General features: G+C 33.0%; 2 protein-coding genes across 3 annotated transcripts in view; one reads left to right on the forward strand and one right to left on the reverse strand.

Moving 5' to 3' along the window:
* Positions 1-1,226: 1,226 nt before the first annotated feature.
* On the reverse strand, positions 1,227-11,581 carry LOC139485059 (uncharacterized). The gene is made up of 4 exons (XM_071269179.1): positions 10,560-11,581; positions 4,245-4,433; positions 2,375-2,497; positions 1,227-1,924 (listed from the first exon to the last, which is right to left on the reverse strand). The coding sequence occupies exons 1-4, from the start codon at positions 10,855-10,857 to the stop codon at positions 1,752-1,754; spliced, it is 783 nt and encodes a 260-aa protein (XP_071125280.1). The 5' UTR covers positions 10,858-11,581; the 3' UTR covers positions 1,227-1,751.
* A 6,549-nt stretch (positions 11,582-18,130) lies between these two features.
* The window catches only part of LOC139485069 (uncharacterized), a 35,481-nt gene continuing 32,560 nt past the window's right edge, over positions 18,131-21,051 (forward strand). Inside the window, exon 1 of one of the 2 annotated variants that reach the window (XR_011655245.1) lies at positions 18,131-18,247. Coding sequence is in view for 1 of the 2 variants with exons in the window: in XM_071269193.1 (XP_071125294.1) it covers positions 18,236-18,247 (12 nt within the window). In the remaining variant the exon portion in view is untranslated. The remainder of the gene's footprint in view (positions 18,248-21,051) is intronic. The other variant, XM_071269193.1, reaches the window with a different exon arrangement.

Below are 21,051 nucleotides of genomic sequence, written 5' to 3' on the forward strand. Positions count from 1 at the left end.
GTCATAAATAAACAAAATAGATGTTTTACATCAAGAAACAATCTTTGCTGCAAATATTAGTAAATAAGAGTATTAATAAATGTAATTAAATATTGCATACTCTTGTACAACAGAGTCATTATTTAGCTGCGCATATATATAAGATGTACATGTATATCAGAAGTATGTTAGACAACGAATATTGGCACATCATCACTGTCAAGTCTTGACTATTAACATAGATATTAGGAGTATATCATATCAAGGATACTAATAAAGTTAATTAGATTTCATAGGTTCATTAAGATACAGCAGGGGCGGATCCAGCCATTTTAAAAAGGGGGGGTTCCTAACCCAGGACAAAGGGGGGGTTCCAATTACATGTCCCCATTCAAATGCATTGATCGTCCAAAAAAAGGGGGGCTCCGGGGGTGAAACCCCCCCCTCTGGATCTGCGCCTGTACAGTCTGTATCAATTTTCACTGCATAATCTTTCTTAAAAACAACTGAGGTAGGATTTTTTAACTAATGCAGTTGATACCAAAACAAAGAGAACACTATAATATCAGTCTACAAAATATTTTCCAAAAATTCAAATATAATAAATTGGTTATTAATTTCAATACTAAATGTGATTACGAATAATGTTGACTCAATGTGGCAGTCATAAAAACTTGTTTTAAATAACATAAAAATGTATTAAAACAACTTTTTCACAATTAATATCAATGTCAAAATCTAACACTTGTAATAAGAACTTTTTAATCTTTTCTTACTTATGTTTATAATATAACATTCTGACAACAATTTGCTGTTTAAAAGTGTATGCTTAATAATGATGTTTAAATTAAAAAGAACTGAAAAATAAATTAATCCACAGTCATAGAATGCTTCATACAGACAAAATATTCACTTCAACTTTTATCTTTCAGTGATTAATTGTAGATTTTTATGCAATGTGAAAATTTCAAAAAAGGAAAATACTTCAATTTGTTCCTTATCTGCAAAATTGATTCTAGAGTAATTTTATACAATATTATCTATAAACTACAGTTTCGATTTTTCGTACAAATTGTATGATTTCAAAAACGAACTTTTTTATAAGGGAATTGATATAAGTAATAATTCAAATAAAATATATAATAAATTTACATCTTTTCCTACAGAACTACCTATAATGGAAGCTCTACGGAATGCATCAACTCATACTTTTAAGCCACATCAATTGCATTTTTAAGTTATTTGTATTTTTCAAGTGGAGGGAGATTGCTCTGTTTTGCTTTAAATTTACAAAAACAATTCAAAAATCAAGGATAAAATGGTATTGCTACACAAAATATTAAAAAAATCAAGACTTCTGCAGGTGACATGTAAAATTTTCTGAAGAATTTGAAACTAAGTCATAATCCACGGGTTTCAGACAATAAGGCTGTCATTACTTTTAGATGCCCATATAGAAAGTAAATAAATATGAACATTTCTGATCCCAGTTTCCTCATTTGCTAGCTTTTCCATGACCTGTACTTTTGTTTTGCAATATTTACATACTCTAATATATATTTATTCAACACGTTGCATAAAATTAATCCCATATATCAGAATCAATATTTCCCTGTAAAATGACATCTGCATTCTTCTACATATTAGGTCATACACTATCAAGAGAGTCGTTTCAGAATAATTACAGCTGGCACAACCAGCCCTTACAAAAATTTAAATAAATTATTTGATTATTATTTGATTAAGCCTTCAGACCATATGGAATGTTCAGTTTAAGACACACATAAAGCACTTAGTAAACCAAGAAATATACTAAACACTGTAAGTTTAGGGATAGTAGCTGTGCCATTTCGCCCTCCATCGTTTGTCTCTTGACTTTTTGTGTCCCCTTTAACAGGCTCTTTTGGCTCTGGTTCTGGTTTCGGTTTGGGTTCTGGTTTCGGTGCTGAAAAGTTCAGAATATCCTTATTTAATTCCACAGCAAAAAATGATAGATAAAAGTATCCTGTGTAGTTAATATCAAAAGAAAATGGTTTACTTCAAATTTCCTGTGTAACAGGGACTTTCTGTTAGCATGTTTAGTATAGAAAGTCCTTGGTAATAAACCACACAAATGGTATTCAGTTTATAAAAGCAAAAGAAAATAGTTTAACTTCAAATTTCTTGTGTAATAAAAAGCTCAATTGATTTCTAGTATCCACGGAGTTAATATCAAAAGTAAACGTGTACTCGAATTAATATGAAATTCATATATGGATATCCCAAAGCACCTGCAAAGGTATTTGCGAGTTGTACACATAATATGCAAAGGAATCGCATCGGAATTGAAACTCTGATATATCCTTTTCTTACATTTTTTTTTGTATTTAAAATTTCTATATTAAAAGTTCCATACCTGGTGTGGTTAGAAGCTGTGGTTTTCCCACTTCGACTGTAACAGGCTTAGGGCTTGTTGGAAATTCGTATCGTATGCAATCACTCGGAAGACTGCTAGGACAATCTTCTTTTAGTGCTCCACCTATATATAGTATCAAATAAACAAGTCTTATAAAAGAACACATATTTTATCTATCCAAGATACAAGGGAAATTTGTTTCATTGTAAATATAACGGAATTTAATGAGACTGTCATCAAAGTGAAAAGTGAGAGGTTTAACGCTAAAAAAAAAACAGGTTTAATCCACCATTGAAAATGCCTGTACCAAGTCAGGAATATGACAGTTCTTGTCCATTCGTTTTTGGTGTGTTTTGCTATTTGATTTTGCTATGTGATTAATATGGACTTTCCGATTAGATTTTCCTCTTAGTTCAGTATTTTTGTTGATTTTACTTTTTAAATATATTTTTTCTTAAAATTGTTCATAAATATCTCAGAGAAATGAATGGTTCGGGGCAAAATCCATGTAATTTCGGATATGATAAATATTTCCAAGGGCACAACTAGTTAAAAATATTTGATCAGCACTTATTTTCGAAATTGTCAAAGACGTTGCTGATATAAACCATTAATATAAGTTTCATAAAATTGTGGCAAGAATTGTTCTCATGAGAGCGCTAATGATGCAATTTTTCTATAATTAACATTTCCACGGGTCATTTCTCTTTTACAAAATCTTCACATATTTTCGAACTCATCTAAGACCTTGATTTCGTCAAAATCTGGCAAGAATTGTACACATAAGAGCACTTAAAAGCAATGATTCATATACATAATATTTCGTAGAGGCATAACTCTGATCGTCACAGATTTTCAAACTCATTCAAGACATCCCTGATATAAACATACAATAAATGTTACATAAAAATCTGGCAAGAATTGTTTTCATGAGAGCGCTTATGTGCAATTTTGTACTTCATAAATGTTTCCAAGGTGCATAACTCTTTTTAAAATAATTGATCGGCACTGATTTTCGAACTCGTTCCACACATTGTTGCCAAAAACCTGATATATAAGTTTTATAAAAACCTCCCAAGAATTGAACATGTGAGAGCCATAACAAGACCGGGTGAACAGACGGACGGGCGCCCAGTACTTATATGTCCTCTCTCGCAAAACAAATTGCGTTGCGCAGCCAGGGGATAACCATGAAATCTTATCATTAGAATTGAGAATGAAAATAGGAACGTGTCAAAGAGACAACAACCAGAACAAAGAGAAGAAAGCAGTCCAATAAGTTGACACAAGAAGGAATTTGAGAAATGATAACACTCAGATAACTATGCACAAAAGACCAAAGGACAAACATGCAAATGATTGTAAATGTCACTTAACGGTCTTCAACAATGAGCAAAGATACCGTACAACTTGCTGAACTAGATCCAGGGATGAGAATTGTAAAAAAATATATTGATAAAAGAAAGCCGAAAGCAAAAATTCGGTTTATCATTCATCATCTCCATTCGCAAAATAATTCAGACAACCCTCACCCCGGAAAAAAATATTCGAATGTATGTCCCTTTCCTATATTTGTGATACATAGGGAACATGCATGATGTGCCTGTCGACATAGACGAAATAACAATATAACTTACCACATGACATTGATGGTTCTTTTAACAGGCAATAACGGATTGCATGACATCCGTAATGGTAATTGTCAGAAAGTACTTATTATAAAGATGAGGAGATTTTAGTATATGAATGTCAATTAGACCACTATCCACCATTGACCAAATGACCTGTGTGATATCAACTATTGGTCATCATACGATCTTTAACAGTGAGCAAAAAAAGTCATGAGCTAATATAAGACAAATATACTAACCACTTGGTCCAATAGGATTCATACCACAAACAAGTGTCAATTCATATATATCTTGGTATGAGACATCTTCAGGTGCACCATAAGATGGTACTAAATGGTTTCCATCTTCCTGCAGAAAAACAACATAATCGGTGATACCTTCTTCTGCCGGTTTTACTTCAAATGAATAACAGTTTGGTCTCACGATACCTGGAAATATAGTTTTCTAGCGTGTTAAAGCAGAGACATAGTATGGTCAAAGTTAATTGATATATATCTTCATTGAGTTGGTGTATAAACTTGTACCAGTCATAAAAACCCAAATACACCGATCAGATTTCAAATTTGAAGGATAAAAACAAAAGCTTCTTGAGTGTTTTAAGTCCTTTTACATGTTTTAGTTCTTCTGTAAATTAAGAACAAATTTTTCAATTTCGGAAATTGGATATAATTGTCAGTACCAAATTCTCGAATAAACCTTTAAATGCATGTACTAATCGTCAATTGTTGCAAAAGGATAATAAAATGGGACTAAATCAAATAAAATGCTTCGCTGAACGCAGTGGGATACGACCGCAGAGGTCCAAACCTCAGCAGTTGGGGCAAAAATGAACACAATATTCGCGCTCGAAACAGGTCTGAATTTGGATTGTAATTGAATATTTGACACATAATAGGTTTCTGACACATAATAACTGTAGTCAAAGAACTTAGATTTGGTTATATGATTTGAATTTATATCATTTTTTTTTGCTTTTGTGCAATACACTTTCCTATTGCGAATTGACCCCTTCCCCTTTTACAAAAAAAAAATAAAATTTGAAGAAATTTTCTTTGTTAATTTCTGAAATCTGCAACGAGAAAAAATGCCCCTCCCCCATTTTTTTCACCTCCCTGTTTCCCCCCAAAAAAATGTTTTTCCACAAGATATGGTCATAATCTCAATTCAAATTTCCACTGACTGGAGTTTGCAACCATAATTACCAATTTATAAATATAGCATTCAAGTCTTAAAAGAGAAAATGACATATAATGTAGCTAAAATTAATAATCCTTTAATAGTTACTTCTAAAAATAAATTGACAGCTAATCACCTCAAGACAATACAACCTTTCTTTATACATAATCTAAAAGCAGTGTAAGGGAGGTAATCAAAACATACAGAGCATTGTACTTTAAACGTGTTTGGATTAACTCCCTCACCCTTAAAATTGTCCATTAACCAGGAAACTCTTGTTTTCCCCTTTTATGCTTCTAATACCTAAACAGTTTGAGCAATAACCCCCCCCCCCCCCCCAAAGTCAATCCTTACCATCCTTTTTTGGTATGGAAACTTGTTGTAATATTGCAGAGAGGTTCATACACCGTTCCACACTTTATTGTCTGGAAACTAGAAAAAATGCTTATATGGGTCCCTTTTTGGTCCCTAATTTATTTTACAGTATATATATGTCAAACATTATATATGCTCCTGGTCCAAAATATCTTATTTTTGACATTAGGTCTATTTGTATTACATAATGGAAGTTGGCACCAAGATCCAATGTTTACTAATGTAACGTGCAGGTCTGTATACCAGGGGCGGACCAAGAACCTTGAGACCAAAATTATATGTTTATTTAGAAAGTGTGCTGAAAACCCCCAGCTAAGCGAGTATCTATGTTTTAAGGGTAAAATATTTGGCCCATCAATACTATTATAACATGTATTAATCGACTTTTGACGTGTGAACTACAATACCGTAATGTAATCAATAATCAACTAGAGCAGAGTAATAGAATGTTGGTATTAATTAATCAATAATTGAATCATCACTGAATGACTTTGCATGCCATCATCAACAATATGGCGTTCATGTTTCTTTATGACAACCTATTGATTTACTATAAATAGTGTCTGATGAAAATAGGATGTTACAGGTGAGAAAGATCCAGTAACTAAATTAAAAAATTCTTCACATTTTTAGTCGATATCGACACCTTCTGATGAGGTCACCAAATATGACTGCCATAGACTACATTAAGACCAAGGAGATACTTTATCACTTGTTAGGCCTTCTACAATGAGTCAACCCAAAGTTCAACCCCATACCGAATAACAAGCCACAAACACGGGATATCAACAACTCAAAAGACAATCCTCGTGATCAGATTTAGATTTTATTTATCATTTTACAAAAACAACTACGACACTGGAACACGAGTTTTTGACTTTATACAGGCATATCATTCAAGGGGGTGGAGGGGTCCTGATCCCGAAATCCCGTGCTTAAAAACATGAAATCCCGAGGTCCCGAATTTAAGTAAATTTAAATCCCGGCATCCCGAAATTTGAAAAAAAGAATTCCTGGAACCCGAAAGAATCAACCCCGAAATCCCGAGCTTAATCACACCCGACCCCGACGTCCCGAAAAAGGTCCTTGCCCCCCCCCCCCCTGAAGAATTTCAGCAAAAGTATCATAAGTCATTTAAGTAAGGAGCCTGTAATTCAGTGGTCGTTTGTTTATGTGTTTTTCTTTCATTTTTTTGTACATAAATAGATCTAAGGCCGCTTATTTCTCGTTTGAATTGTTTTACATTGTCATTTCGGGGCCTTTTAAAGCTCATTATGCGGTATGGGCTTTGCTCGTTTTTGAAGGCCGTACGGTGACCTATAGTTGTTAATCTCTGTGTCATTTTGGTCTCTTGTGAAGAGTTGTCTCAACATGACAATCATACCACATCTTCTATTTTTTTGTAATCAATGAATTTTGTAAAAGATTTAATAACTGGAGAATTTCAGAAAAAGTATCAAAAGTTCACATGAATAATTTCAGCGCTTATCTGTATATTATGAACATTCATTACTATATAAATAAAGTATTTACTTTCAAATAATTACATTAGATGTATGTTTCATTATAATGTTTTATTCTGATTGGCTAACTGCACATCACGTGTTATTCCGTAAGCAGTTACATTGCTCAATACAACTTTTCATTCATGATAACACGTGCTCCAACAATAAAGTGCACAGGTGAATTAAATGATAAAATATATAAAATTCGTGTTTTCATGATCATAGCTAAAAAATGTAATTATAAGTATTGAATGCTTCTTTTTGTAACTTTATAGGGTTGTAAAAGCGTTGACCGTGCGTACATTTTTAGAATGAAGCGCTTCCGCGCTTCATACAAAATGTACTTCGGTCAACGCTTTTACACCCCAATAAATTTACAAAAAGAAGCATTCAATTCTTTATTCTAAGTTTACTAATCGATCCATGGTGGTCATAGATATAGTATACAGACCCTTTCTATTTAATAAACTCTGTGACCGCCGTGGATAGTAAAGTAAAACTTGAAAATGATAGCGGATAAAATTCAGAAAATGTCTTTATTCGTAGTATGTGTATGTTCATCAAAGTATACAGAAAAACGCAAACCGTAAGTCTATCTGACTTAAAATTTCATTCAATGACGGGACAATATCCGGATGCCTTTTTCTCGTTTTTATCCCAACATAACTCAATCTGAATAATCATATGAATGGATGACAAATGAACACAGAGGCGTGATGATTAATTTATTGTGGAAAGAAGAGAAGCGACACACAAAATGAGGTCTACTCGTTTAATAGTATAGAAGAAGATGACTTGAGAGATCTATAGGTTCGTATAATGGGAGATAACTCTTTAAATCAGTTAATCGTTCGAAATAGGCAGTTTCGCCCTTGCTGTTCAAACATTCTTGTGAATCATGTTAAAAGATAAAGCTACTAAGATGCTTAGAAGAGAGGCTGGAGGACCTTTTTCAAGACGTCGGGATTAGACCTTGTGGGATCCAGGATTTGTATCTATCGGATTTGGGAATTGAAGATTTACTTTAAGTCGGGATCCTGGAAAAAGAATGCATAAATATTTGCCGAAATTCAGGATAACTCCAACTCCTATATCCTGTGTTTGAATTCAACAATGAAAAAATATGTTGTTATAAAGAATCATGTACGCCATATTGTATTCAAAAACACAATTATCTTCTTTTCGAATGTTGCTTTTGTAAAATTTCACAAAGATTGTGATCTTTCTAAACATGTTAAATAAATACCAAGGGAATCAAAGCTAGTTACTCTCCTAACATGGGAAACCTTGATGGGCAGGTCTGAAAACTGACCAACTGAATGTCCCAGTAAAAAGTTCTAGAACACACCAGAATGGTAACCGTTTTTACTTTTCTCAGAGAGGTGTCTACCGAAAAAGTATATTTGAAAATAGTATGTTTGTAGAAACTGATCATGGGTCCATGCATGTGTTTGGCGAATTATGGCTTATGTACTATTGCAGTTATGTGGAAGAGACGTGTACGTTAATTAAAACCTTAATTTTCTGACAATGCATTCTGCAAATTACTATAATTTTTTGTCAGCTCCAGATGTAAAGATGATTATCTATGTATCATGAACTTCTTTTTTCTTTAAACCTTTATGCAGTTACATGATATTTGTAGAATGGAGAAGATATCATTCATGTCGTGCTTAAAGGCAAAGGAAAAACGCAGTGCACGCCAAAATGCATCTGTTTCTCATTCAAACTAATAACTATCTCTTATCATAACACAGAAAAATAGATATTATTCTGTTATCTGTGGACAATACCTGGCAGAACTGCAGTACATACGTGTTAATATTACAACACGGGCGTTGTCCTGTGTCCGTAGCAATCAAATACCACACACATGTCTGTATAGTCATATTTCACGCCTCTATGACTATTGTTTGATAGCTTGTCTGACCTTTTACGTTTAAAAATTTGTTTGTAATTGAATAATTTCAACATTCTTTGCATTCATATTTAAAACTTGTTCCCAAGCCTCAGACGTAATTAAGAGAATTGGTTTTTTTTCGAATACTCTTCGGTGCACTTTGTCACATGAGGACGAAACGTATGTTCTTATTTCGGGTCCATTCAAATGTCGCTGTTACAAGTGTATACAGATGCATAAAAATGCATTGATATAAACAGTTTTAATCTCTGTAGGGAGTCGTAAGAGTCAGTCACGATTACTTATGTAAAAAAGAGGTCTCTAGTAGTTTCTTATCTAAATCTGGCAATTAAAATACCGCTATTAAATGTCAAATTACATCAATTCTATAGAATGTATATATATTCATATATCTAAATTGATCGGCAAACTCGTTTCTTGTTTTGAGAAATTGATGAAGTTATGCTATATCGGTCGCTGAGTGACATCAGTAAATCAATGGACTGATCTTTCTTCTGAAGTAACAAAGATGATAAATAGATGCTAGAAATAATAATGTACAGTTTTGTGAACATTCCAAAAATTAGTTTCATTTTCCATCATAGTCATTATACAAGAAGATGAATATTTCGTTACTATGGAGACAAAATATTGTAATAAAGTGCAATAAGTATGCAACATCGGCATTTATAGGACGTTATTATATACGCCAACATGTTGTGAGATATCATCATGGGACAAATAGTTAACTATTGATCACGGCAAGACAAGTCATAAAGTTTTATTGATCTACAGTGAACATTATAGTTATAATAGTCATAAATGGTCATTCCTATGAAATATAATTAGCTTTATTACACATCCAACTAAATTATATCTATATGTTGTATTACTAAACTGACATTTCAATTGTCCTTTGTAATCTTACAGAAATTGACTACATCCGCCATTTAGTCTCCGAAATGTTGTATTTCATGCAAATGAACTGGGGAGATCGTCCGTTCATTATACGCAGGCGTTAAAGTCATTTTTATGCAACTGTCGATTTAGATGAATACGAATTAAAATTTCTTGCTTGAATGACGAATTTCAAGAGCACATTGCGACTTATTGATTTTCAGGGCCATCTGTCGCCCAAGCTTTATAATAAATTGTCGTTTTCTACACAAAGCAAAGATTGTTTGGTTTTTGTTATTTTCTGATACTTTTGTGTAGAAAGATATAATAAAAGAAAAGAGATAAAAATTTATCAAGTACAGTTTAAAGTTTATCAGTAACAATTTAAGTAGTGATAAGATATAAGTCAAAACTTGCATGTCACAAGGGTATTGTTGTCACCATAATTCACAAATGTCATATTTAATGTCTCTTTTACATGTATCTAATTTCATAAACGACTGGTCACAAACAAAATTAATTTCACTTTGAACATGTATAAATGGACATCATGTACATATTTATTTATGTGTGGTATCAGCACTAAGTTTTATCTCGGTGTTTAACTATTAAATATAGGGGAACGTCTTGCGTTGAACTGTAAAATCACACGTGCACTAGTACAAACACATTAATTATAATGCATAATTTTAATTTCTTACCTGCGCCGGCAATAATTACTTTTTCTTTATTTCTTAACATCGCATCTGAGTTGTTTCCTTTGTAAATACATTTAATGTTAAATTCCACACCATATGAAGTTGCAATATTTGGTGTCCTTGGGTCCGGTGTTATTTTTTTAACTACTTCTCCATATAAAACATATTTAGACCTAGCCACCATTTCCTCTGGTTTGATAGTAATTGAAGGATCTTTAGTTATACAACTTTCTGATACTTCCACTAAAATTAGTTGAATTATAAAAAGAACGAAAGTATAAAATCCAAAGTCAGCCATCATCGTGTGCGTGTGAAGCGAAACTGATGTGGAGTGTAAATTTAGACAAGTGAATGCGGCAGAGACAAGCTATTATTGTACACGGTCTGTCCCCCGGATCGATTTAACTATTATAAATAATAGTAATATGTGCCTTTTGGCAATTGTTATTGAAAAAAAATATAATTTATGACAGTATTCCTTACTGCTCTTCACTGATTGATTATAAATACCATATTTTCACACGTTACGGTTGATTGGATTCTATGCTATGCTTAATTATATTAAGAAACATCCAGTCAATGACAAAAGTACTATTTATCGATTTAGTACTTGGAATGTTACAGAACAATCTGCGCCTTACCGGAATTGATAAAAAGCATTAACTTATTTAAATATTTTTAAAAAGGTTTCCTGGATTACAATTTATTATAAGACTTTTTATACACAAAACGACTATTTCTCGTAACCGTATCTCTATCATTAAGTTTAATGTATGTTTGTTTCACATGTCAGTCTTAACAATTTTTACGGAGAGGTATTTGGTTACTGTAAAAACAGGGACCGTTCAGAATGAAAAATGAATCCGTCTCTCTAATTGTGAATATGACAGAAATATGATCCATATACGTATCAGTTTAAAGATCTGATAAGAACAGGTAGACTGTCCTTTAAAAAACAATTAAACTTTAACAGGTATATAAACTCTTTTGAGAGTATATATCACATTGACCCTGTTTGTACGTGTGTTGGCAGCGAATATGTTTACACATAAGGTGTAAGTGAATTTCAAATTTTAGACTATTTTCAGCTAAGAACTAGGGTCGAGAAAATAGTCTTTGTACTATAGGCTTTAATAAAGCCTTTCAAGCTAAACATTAGACTCATCATACGTTTAAAACGTCAGCGGAGTGATCGAGGATTTTTCTTTGTATATTTGATTCTAGACACTTCGTTACAGAGACTGGCTACCTCTTCTTTGAAGGCGGAAAATTTGACTAGAAAATTAAGATGGACGAAGCTGCGTATTACATACATCCAACACAGTCAAAGAGTCCACAAACTTTAACAAGGGTTGCCTACTAATTTGCCATCAGTATAAAAAAGGAGGTCGAAATATGTAAAAGGGACATTCAGACTCATAAGTCGAAAATAAACCCACAACGACATGGCTTAACTGAAACATAAGTCAAAGACCAAGAGACAAACAATAATACACAAAACACATTAAAGAAAATAAAGATTATAGGCAACACAAAAAAATGGGTATATCGGGTGCTCCGGAAGAGTAAATTAATAAAGCAGTTCCTGCTCCACATATGTAGTACCCGTCTTGTTGCTTATGCTAGTACACACCCGATGTATAAGTCTTTTTAGATAGGTCACATTCAGGGAAAAGGGGGCAGCATTGTAGCTACTTCACTTGGAATATATCTCCTATCATCTGTAAAACGGATATTCCATATATAATGGTTAACCAACTCGTGATAGCATCCGTAAAATTCATGACAGGATGGTTTCACCTTTCCAACTTGAAACTCTACCTTGTGAAAATTAAATTATGAATACGAATATTGACAATATTGAACTGTAATGAGGGAATAGTCTAAAATTTGTTTAGGGGCCAGTTGAAGGACGCCTCCGGGTGCGGGAATTTCTCGCTACATTGAAGACCTGTTGGTGACCTTCTGCTGTTGTTTTTTTTCTATGGTCGGGTTGTTGTCTCTTTGGCACATTCCCCATTTCCATTCTCAATTTTATTTCGTTTCTTTCTACGATTCGAGAGAAAAACAATTGAATGTCGTCATTCTTCATGTTTCTTTCTCTTCGTAAACTAGTATGAAATTCAAAACAGTGTAGCTGTGGCCATTGATTGACTCATTAAAATCATTCATTGACTGGGACAATTTAGGTGAACGTTTGTATGTAACGACCAATGCTCACTATGTACTTTTTAAAGACACTTAAACTATGGGGTCACCAAAGGTTCTCAACACCTAAATAAAGTAATTCGAAAAATTAATCAGAAATAACACGATATTTTGATTTATATCAATTATATAAATCAAAACACAAAGGTTATTCCTGATTAATTTTTCGAATTATTTTATAATTAAAGGCGTAAAGAAACCTCTGTTGACCCCACAGTTTAAATGTCTATCGTAGGTACGTCATGAACAGTGGTTGTTACAGACAAACGTTCACGTAAATTGTCCCAGTCAATGGATGATTTTGATGGGTCAATCAATGGCCACAGCTACACTGTTTTGAATTTCATACTATTTTATTCCAAACACTAAGTATATTACTTATAAGACTTATCAAAGAGCTTCCGGTTTCATTCAAAAGAAGAAAAAACACATTTTCATTTAAATAAAAGGAACACTTTAGTATACGACTATGTGTAAATCTTGATTATCTATTATATACGCAATCAGCTTGTCTTAAAATGCAAAGAAAATGAAATGTATATATTTGTATACATACTGAACTTAACACCTTACTTGCCTTCTTGTCAATCTTTCCCTGTCGGAGAAACAATCACTTGAAGGTTGGTATTGTGGGATACACTACAGTACTTCTACTACAAAAAACATTTAACAACAAAAAAGCAACGTATCAGTTTTATTAATGTGGTATGCCTTATACAAGTCGACCAGACATCATTTGCATCAAATCTGAAGGAATCGACATTCTGTCAGCAATAGATACATATTTTACTGGAATGGATTATATATGCAATCCCGGGAGCAATTTGAGTATTGCTTTTATCGTTCATTTTGATCCCATTTACATTACTTTTGCACCAACGAAAAAACAATATCTCAGAGATTGTGAATATTATAAAGTAATTAATTAATATCACTAATTCAACTGTCATGTTTTAACCATGTGATATGGTTTCATACGGGAAATTTTAATTCTCTAAAGAATTCACTCGAAAAGGGGCCACTGGCATAGAACAAATATCGACATTACCATTTTATCAAGGTTCTATATACAGTCTCTGTTGTGAATACTTCACTTTTTGAACTTTAAAATTTTAGAATTATTCAGGTTAAAATCATAGTCACACGATGCTTTCATTTGGAGTGGAAGAATCTACACTTAACCTTCGTCCTTTTTTTAAATTTTAGAATTATACAAGTTCAAATCGCACATGCCTATAGACCTCTCATTTGGGATATATATCTACAAAGTCTCTGTTGTAAATACTTATAGTTGCTTGAACTTTGAAATTTTCAATTATGCAAGGCGTTGAAACGTGGTTCGGTTTTTATTCAGTTGTACCACGTTCAAGATTGTTTCAGCAAGGCTTTGTATATACAAATATTGGTTTTAGTAAAACCAAAATAGATTGATATGAATCATTTAACAGCATGACAAACGGATGAAGGATACATTGTATATGTTAAGTGTCCGAAATATTTATTGATACGTGCAATTACTGTATTCTTCTTTGATATTGAGGTATATGATGTTGTTTGTACAATCACACTATATGAAGTCTTATATATATATGTCTGTTTTGATTTTGAAATCATGGGCGCTAAAATAAAATAAGGATTGCTGAGACAACTTTCCATCCTGTCACCAGAGACAAAATGGTCTGGATAAAAATAAATGTTTAGATTAATGAAATGTGGTATGATTGACAAGGAGACAAAGAATCTACAGAGTTAAGGGTTATTTAAATAAACTGGGCGGATTTAAACACATATAGGTAGTTGTATGACCTTCATCGACGGGCAAGACCAGTGCCACAACTAACTTGAAGTCAGCTATAAAATCCTCCAAAATGATAACATCTAAATCAATGCAATCGAAAAAGCCAACATCCTAATTTATGTACAAAATAATAAACGATAACACAGACAGCGACCAACGGCCACCACTGAATTAGAGGCTCATGACTTTTGGCAACCACATCAGACTGTGCATGACAATGATGTAATCATGAATTTTGTCAAACACTTGGTCAACCACATCAGACTGCGCATGACAATGATGTAATCATGAATTTTGTCAACCACTTGGTCAACCACATCAGACTGTGCATGACAATGATGTAATCATGAATTTTGTCAACCACATCAGACTGTGCATGACAATGATGTAATCATGAATTTTGTCAACCACTTGGTCAACCACATCAGACTGCGCATGACAATGATGTAATCATGAATTTTGTCAACCACTTGGTCAACCACATCAGACTGTGCATGACGATGATGTAATCATGAATTTTGTCAACCACATCAGACTGTGCATGACAATGATGTAATCATGAATTTTGTCAACCACTTGGTCAACCACATCAGATCGACTGCGCATGACAATGATGTAACGGCATGAATTTTGTCAACCACTTAGTCAACCACATCAGACTGTGCATGACAATGATGTAATCATGAATTTTGTCAACCACATCAGACTGTGCATGACAATGATGTAATCATGACTTTTGTCAACCACATCAGACTGCATGACAATGATGTAATCATGAATTTTGTCAACCACATCAGACTGTGCATGACAATGATGTAATTATGAATTTTGTCAACCACATCAGACTGTGCATGACAATGATGTAATCATGAATTTTGTCAACCACATCAGACTGTGCATGACAATGATGTAATCATGAATTTTGTCAACCACATCAGACTCTGCATGACAATGATGTAATCATGAATTTAATTTGTCAACCACACCAGACTGTGCATGACAATGATGTAATACAACATATGAACAAACTGTCAAAATCAGGTAAAAAACAAAAGGCTTGAACCAGTGTGTCTCAAGAAATATGCATGTACATGTAGTTGATATTTTAAGATCATTGGTGCAAATATTACCATTGTATATGGTACTTCTCACCCGAAATCCATTAAAATCGAGATAAAATGTAATTGAACTGGTATCATTTTATGATTAGCGTGTTCAGATCTGATAGAAAAAATCTATGGTTTACACATTTATTATCAAATTTATAATAACATATTGGATTTTTGATTTAATGCCATCAGTTTCCCATGTCGTATATCAGGCCATGCTTGTCTCAGTAATACAGACACAGTGATAACTATATTTTCGAATTAATTAAAGGTCATTGTGTGACAAGTTGATGATGATAGAATTGGAATGCTGATATTTTAGCTTATTTGTAATTTATTTGTCAACGGTTAATTGTTGAGTTAAGGGCGTGGTTCTGTTAAAAACATTCATATGTTTTTCTTGGTCTTCTGTTGATAGATCCTTTTTAAAGTCGTTTGGTATAATTATATAGAAAATCCTGCCAGTTGTGCTTTATTGTAGCTTATTATTTGTGCGGTAAACAGTGTTTATTGTGATACAGTCTTCACATGTGAAAGTTCATTTAGTTAAATTGATAACTATTTTGTGTTTAATTGGGAGTATATCAGAACATAAACATGTTAAATGCATGTCGCTGCCAAAATTCAGTTGTTTGTTTGCATTTATATTCAGTCGTAAAGTTTCATCTTTTGGCCGTTGAATTTGAAACAATGTAGGAACGACTCGATCACACCAAGATTGCCCGGTACGTTTTGCCAATGTTGAATCGGGTTGCTTTCAATAATTTAAGCTTGAGATGGTCTTTCCGCGATTTGACCATAAGTTTAAAAAAAAAAAAATGTGTCCCCAGTACACGGATTATTATTTTCTATGTTCAGTGGATCGTGGAATTGGAGTAAAAACTGTAATTTGGCATTAAAATTAGAAAGATCATATCATATCATAGAGATCACGTGTACTAAGTTTAAAGTTGATTGGACTTCAACTTTATCAAAAACTACCTTGACCAAAAACTTAACCTGAAGCGGGACGGACGGACGAACGAACGGACGGACAGACCAGAAAACATAATGCCCCTCTACTATCGTAGGTGGGGATTAAAAATGATAAATGTAGGATATCCGCTTTCATTTAACGACATCTTGGTCAATGTATATTGTAAAATTGAACCTTACAAGTAGGGATATATATTGTTTAAACAGGTAAAACTTTGACACTTTATCAAAGTTCCGCAGGATCTCCTGTACTTATGTGTCATCAGGCTAAGCGTTGTTTTTACGACTTTGTCATGGCCCACCTGTCTTTGGTTGGTAGTCTTCTTACATTTGATATTCATTTGTAAGGTGGCAACGGCGGAGAAAAATTTTCATAGTCGCTGGAATAAATGTGTTTAATTATTTGATCTTAGTTATTAGCTCGATATAAAGGGTTCCAAGTGGTTCAGGGAACAACCAATTGACATTTTTAGGGAAAAGGGAGGGGGTGATTGCGGATTGACTATTCCGGCATTTTCATCTGCTGCTATGTCTGCTTTATTTTTCATGCTCACTATAGTATTGTACACAACTGTTTCCTTTCATGTTATTGTCAGACACATATTGTGTATAGCGTTCTATTGTTGTTTGTCTCCAAGGTTTGGTTTACATAACTTACTTCTATGACCACAATGGTTGTCACATTTATATATTATTTGTCAAGTTAGACGTACTTGGTGTTAATCAGGTAGATCTTTTTAGTGACTTTTCGGCTCTTTTAGTGTGAATTTATAAAGTCACTGACTGAAATTTGCACTATCGGGTCTCCAAATCATTTAATTGGAGACATAAGTTGTTATTTTGGGATATTTTTTAAGGCCTATAGATCTTTAATAGTTTCCTTTTTTTTTTTGCTGAGACTCAGAACGATTAAAACCTTAAGTTGTTGTCTCATTGCTTGCAATTTTGTTTCTTAGATTAATTTCACTGTGGACTGCTTCAAACGAAAAGATATCGGGATCCCTGTTATATTTTAACGCACAGCTGTTAGTTTAAAAGCTCTAAAGCGCATTCTGTCCAGATTCTTGTGTCTGTAACTGTCAGGGACATATTACTCAGTACCCTCATAGCCGAGTAGTCAGCTTACGGCTACAATCCAGTGTGCATTTTCTTTGCGCAGGTTATTGTCTGTTTAAACCTGGGACTATAATACTGTCTATTTAAAACCTGGGACTAAACAGAGACATATATATACATGTATGTTACATGTATGTATGTCTCTCAGTGGTTTAAATTATGTTAATTTTTTTTAATCTCCCTTTTTACTCACAAATTAGGATTAAACCTCAATCTAAAATGTAGTATATTTATGAAACAAGAGACATAATATCACACATTATATTTCTCTGATAAAACGTATATAATATATCATATATAGTCATATAGCCCTTCAAATTCATTCTATGGAATCCGGAAATAAATTTTAGTTCGCATTTGCTTTGTAATTATAAGTTCAGAGCCATTTCCGATTTGAAGCTATTTCAATGAAAAACACTTTTTTTTTATGTTTATGTTGATTTATAAGGATTCTGGAACACTAAAAAATATATATGGATGCAACTGTAGGTATTTTATTATATTTTGACCTCATTTCGAGTCTTGTCAATTTTGGAGGCGCAAACAAGCAATGACAAGGCAGAATCTAAGAAGAATTTCAATTAAAAAAAAATATAGATCAATAAATCATAAACATGTTACATGATAAATAATCCTGATCGTCTGGTACCCAGTTATTCTATGTCTATAAGTAGTACATGTATCTCATCAATGGCATGTCTAGTCCAAATAATTATGACGTCTGGCAAGGCTATTTTAATTTTTTTCTGGGATGCCTTCCATGGGGTCTCACTAATTAGCGACAACAAGCGTCAAGAAGCGACAACAAGCGTCAACAAGCGACAAGAAGCGACAACAAGAATTATTTTAGCGACAACAATCAACAAGAAGACTATTTAGCGACAAGAAAACATATTTTTTTTTATTAGATATAAAGAAATTTGTATTTAATGTTTTTTTAATAATTAAACGTAATACTGGCTGTTATACATAATAGATGATAAAATATTATGTAAATAATGTTTCATTTTTTTCTATCAATTTTAACTTTCTTGTCGCTAAAATTATTTTCTTTTGCATATTATTTTAATATTTATTGCAATAATAAATTTTAATTAAAAAAAATATGTTTTCTTGTCGCTAAATAGTTTCTTGTCGCTTGTTGTCGCTAAAATAATTCTTGTTGTCGCTTCTTGTCGCTAAATAGTGAGACCGCTTCCATGATTATTTGGACTAGCGCATGTCATGGTACTTTTGTATACTATTTTTGCACACAATAGAGTTTCAGGCTTTCTAGATCAGAAAACTGCGCTGTTGTCTCTAAATATTCGTCAGCAGTAAATAAGGGTTTCCACTGATAGTCCTCATCAATGTTTGGACAAAAAGAATCATTATCATACTAGCTAAAATTTATTGTGAAAGCATAATTAGTGATAAAAAAGGTTTCATATCATCCACCTTGTTTATTTTTTCTGAGCATTTTTGATGTTTTTGTTTTTGGTCAACAATTGTTTTGACATTAAACAAGTCAAATATTCAATTTTGACAGAAAATTAGTATTCTAATATATGACATGCTTCTTTCGCAAATATGAATAAACCCATACTCTAAATCCTTTACAATATTTTTGCACCTGTGTATATTGACTACTGCAGAATAATGAATTTGATCAAATTGGCATGCATTTAATATTTTTCATATACATAAAACACTTCCAAACTCTTAAATGATGCACACTAATTCCTTTATCATGTTTATTATGACTGTAATGTGTTGCATTCCGAAATTAACATATTTGACCTACATGTAGATCCGACAACCGTTCATGCTGGCTGTTCAAAAACCTCTCCCTCCGAAAAATCACAGTGCCAGCCGTTTGTTTCTTTACAAACAAAAAAAGGGAGGTTCATGGAAGAGCCTACACAATCACTTTACCCTTATACACATCGGACATAGACATTACCTTAATTGTCCTAATCAGAATCAAAATAATTGATGCAACTATACTTTATTGTAGTTTTAACATGGGTAGGCATTCTATAGTGTTATTTTAGCCCTCACTATCACTCGGGCAAAAATAATCATGAATATAATGCCTACCCATGTTAAAACTACAATAAAGTATAGCTTGCATCAATTATTTCTTAAATCAGTTCGATTGTTAAAAGGTACATCCATTTGATAGCTATTAATATAAACTAAACAACAAAAGGTCATGAAGGTCATTGAAGGTACATTTGTACTACTTTTAATTCAGAAATTATTGCAAGGTTTTATTAAATTAATGCTATAAATGTGACTGAATGCATATGAGCATCGCAATAAATAAGAACTTGCATTAAGGAGGAAGGACAAAGATAGGAAATCTGTGGATTAACTATTATATCTATGGAACTACTTGTTTTAAACATTTATTGTTTATTCTTTTGTTAAGTACTATAACTGAGGAATGAAGGGAAGGAGGAAGGACAAAGATAGAAACTGTTATAGTACATGTATACTTAATCCTTGCTTGGTAAGAAATCTGTGGATTATTATATCTTTGTAACTACTTGTTTTAAACATTACAGAATACATGTAAGTTTAAGAAATGTGTAGTGGTGTGCATATTGAGGTCAGTAATAAAGTTCCTCCCTATGATTCAAAATATGAGCAAGTACAAAAATTAGACTACAATCTTAAATGACTATGATTGTCAGTTTTCCTACAGATGGTCAGTGCTTCTCTCTAGGTACTCTGATTTCCTCCACCAATTAAAAATGGCTGCCATGCAGTTTGCACCAAAATCTTTTCCCACTTCTATAATCAAAAGCCCAATATTCCTATATGATTATTCCCCCGCCGAATCCAAGGGGGCACTAAGGTTAACCCTCGTCTGTTCGTATTAGAGTTGGTTTCCATTCTCTACCAAATTGAATGGACTTAATATACACAATGCTTATTAGAATTTTTGTGGTATATACACAATGCTTTTTAGAATTTTTGTGGTACATGTATCACCTTAACCTTTCTAGAGTTATGCCCCCTTTACAAATTTAAATACAAAAGGAAAAATTGCTGAATTTATTGTTTCCATTCTCTAACTTAAGTTTGCCCCCACCAAATGTTAGGAAACAATACCAATTACTACAAAACTCAGATCAGTAAAAAATTTGGGTATCGTCAATCTTACCGTTCATCAGTTATGCTCCTTTTATATAACTCTATATGATATACAATGTATATGTAAGCAGGAACATCATCTGTATCCCATGGACATTATTATTATATAATTCCCCATTTATTTTATATGTACATAATTGTATACATG

Source organism: Mytilus edulis, chromosome 1 (genome assembly GCF_963676685.1).
Source record: "Mytilus edulis chromosome 1, xbMytEdul2.2, whole genome shotgun sequence".
NCBI lineage: Eukaryota > Metazoa > Mollusca > Bivalvia > Mytilida > Mytilidae > Mytilus > Mytilus edulis.

What these genes read in the sequence shown, in the direction of transcription:
- LOC139485059 (XM_071269179.1), bottom strand. Translation starts at nt 10,857, where the DNA reads ATGATGGCTGACTTTGGATTTTATACTTTCGTTCTTTTTATAATTCAA. An exon ending in AGTAATTATTGCCGGCGCAG is followed by an intron (nt 4,434 to 10,559) that starts GTAAGAAATTAA and finishes CTATATTTCCAG; the next exon opens with GTATCGTGAGACCAAACTGT. An exon ending in ACAGCTTCTAACCACACCAG is followed by an intron (nt 1,925 to 2,374) that starts GTATGGAACTTT and finishes TGAACTTTTCAG; the next exon opens with CACCGAAACCAGAACCCAAA.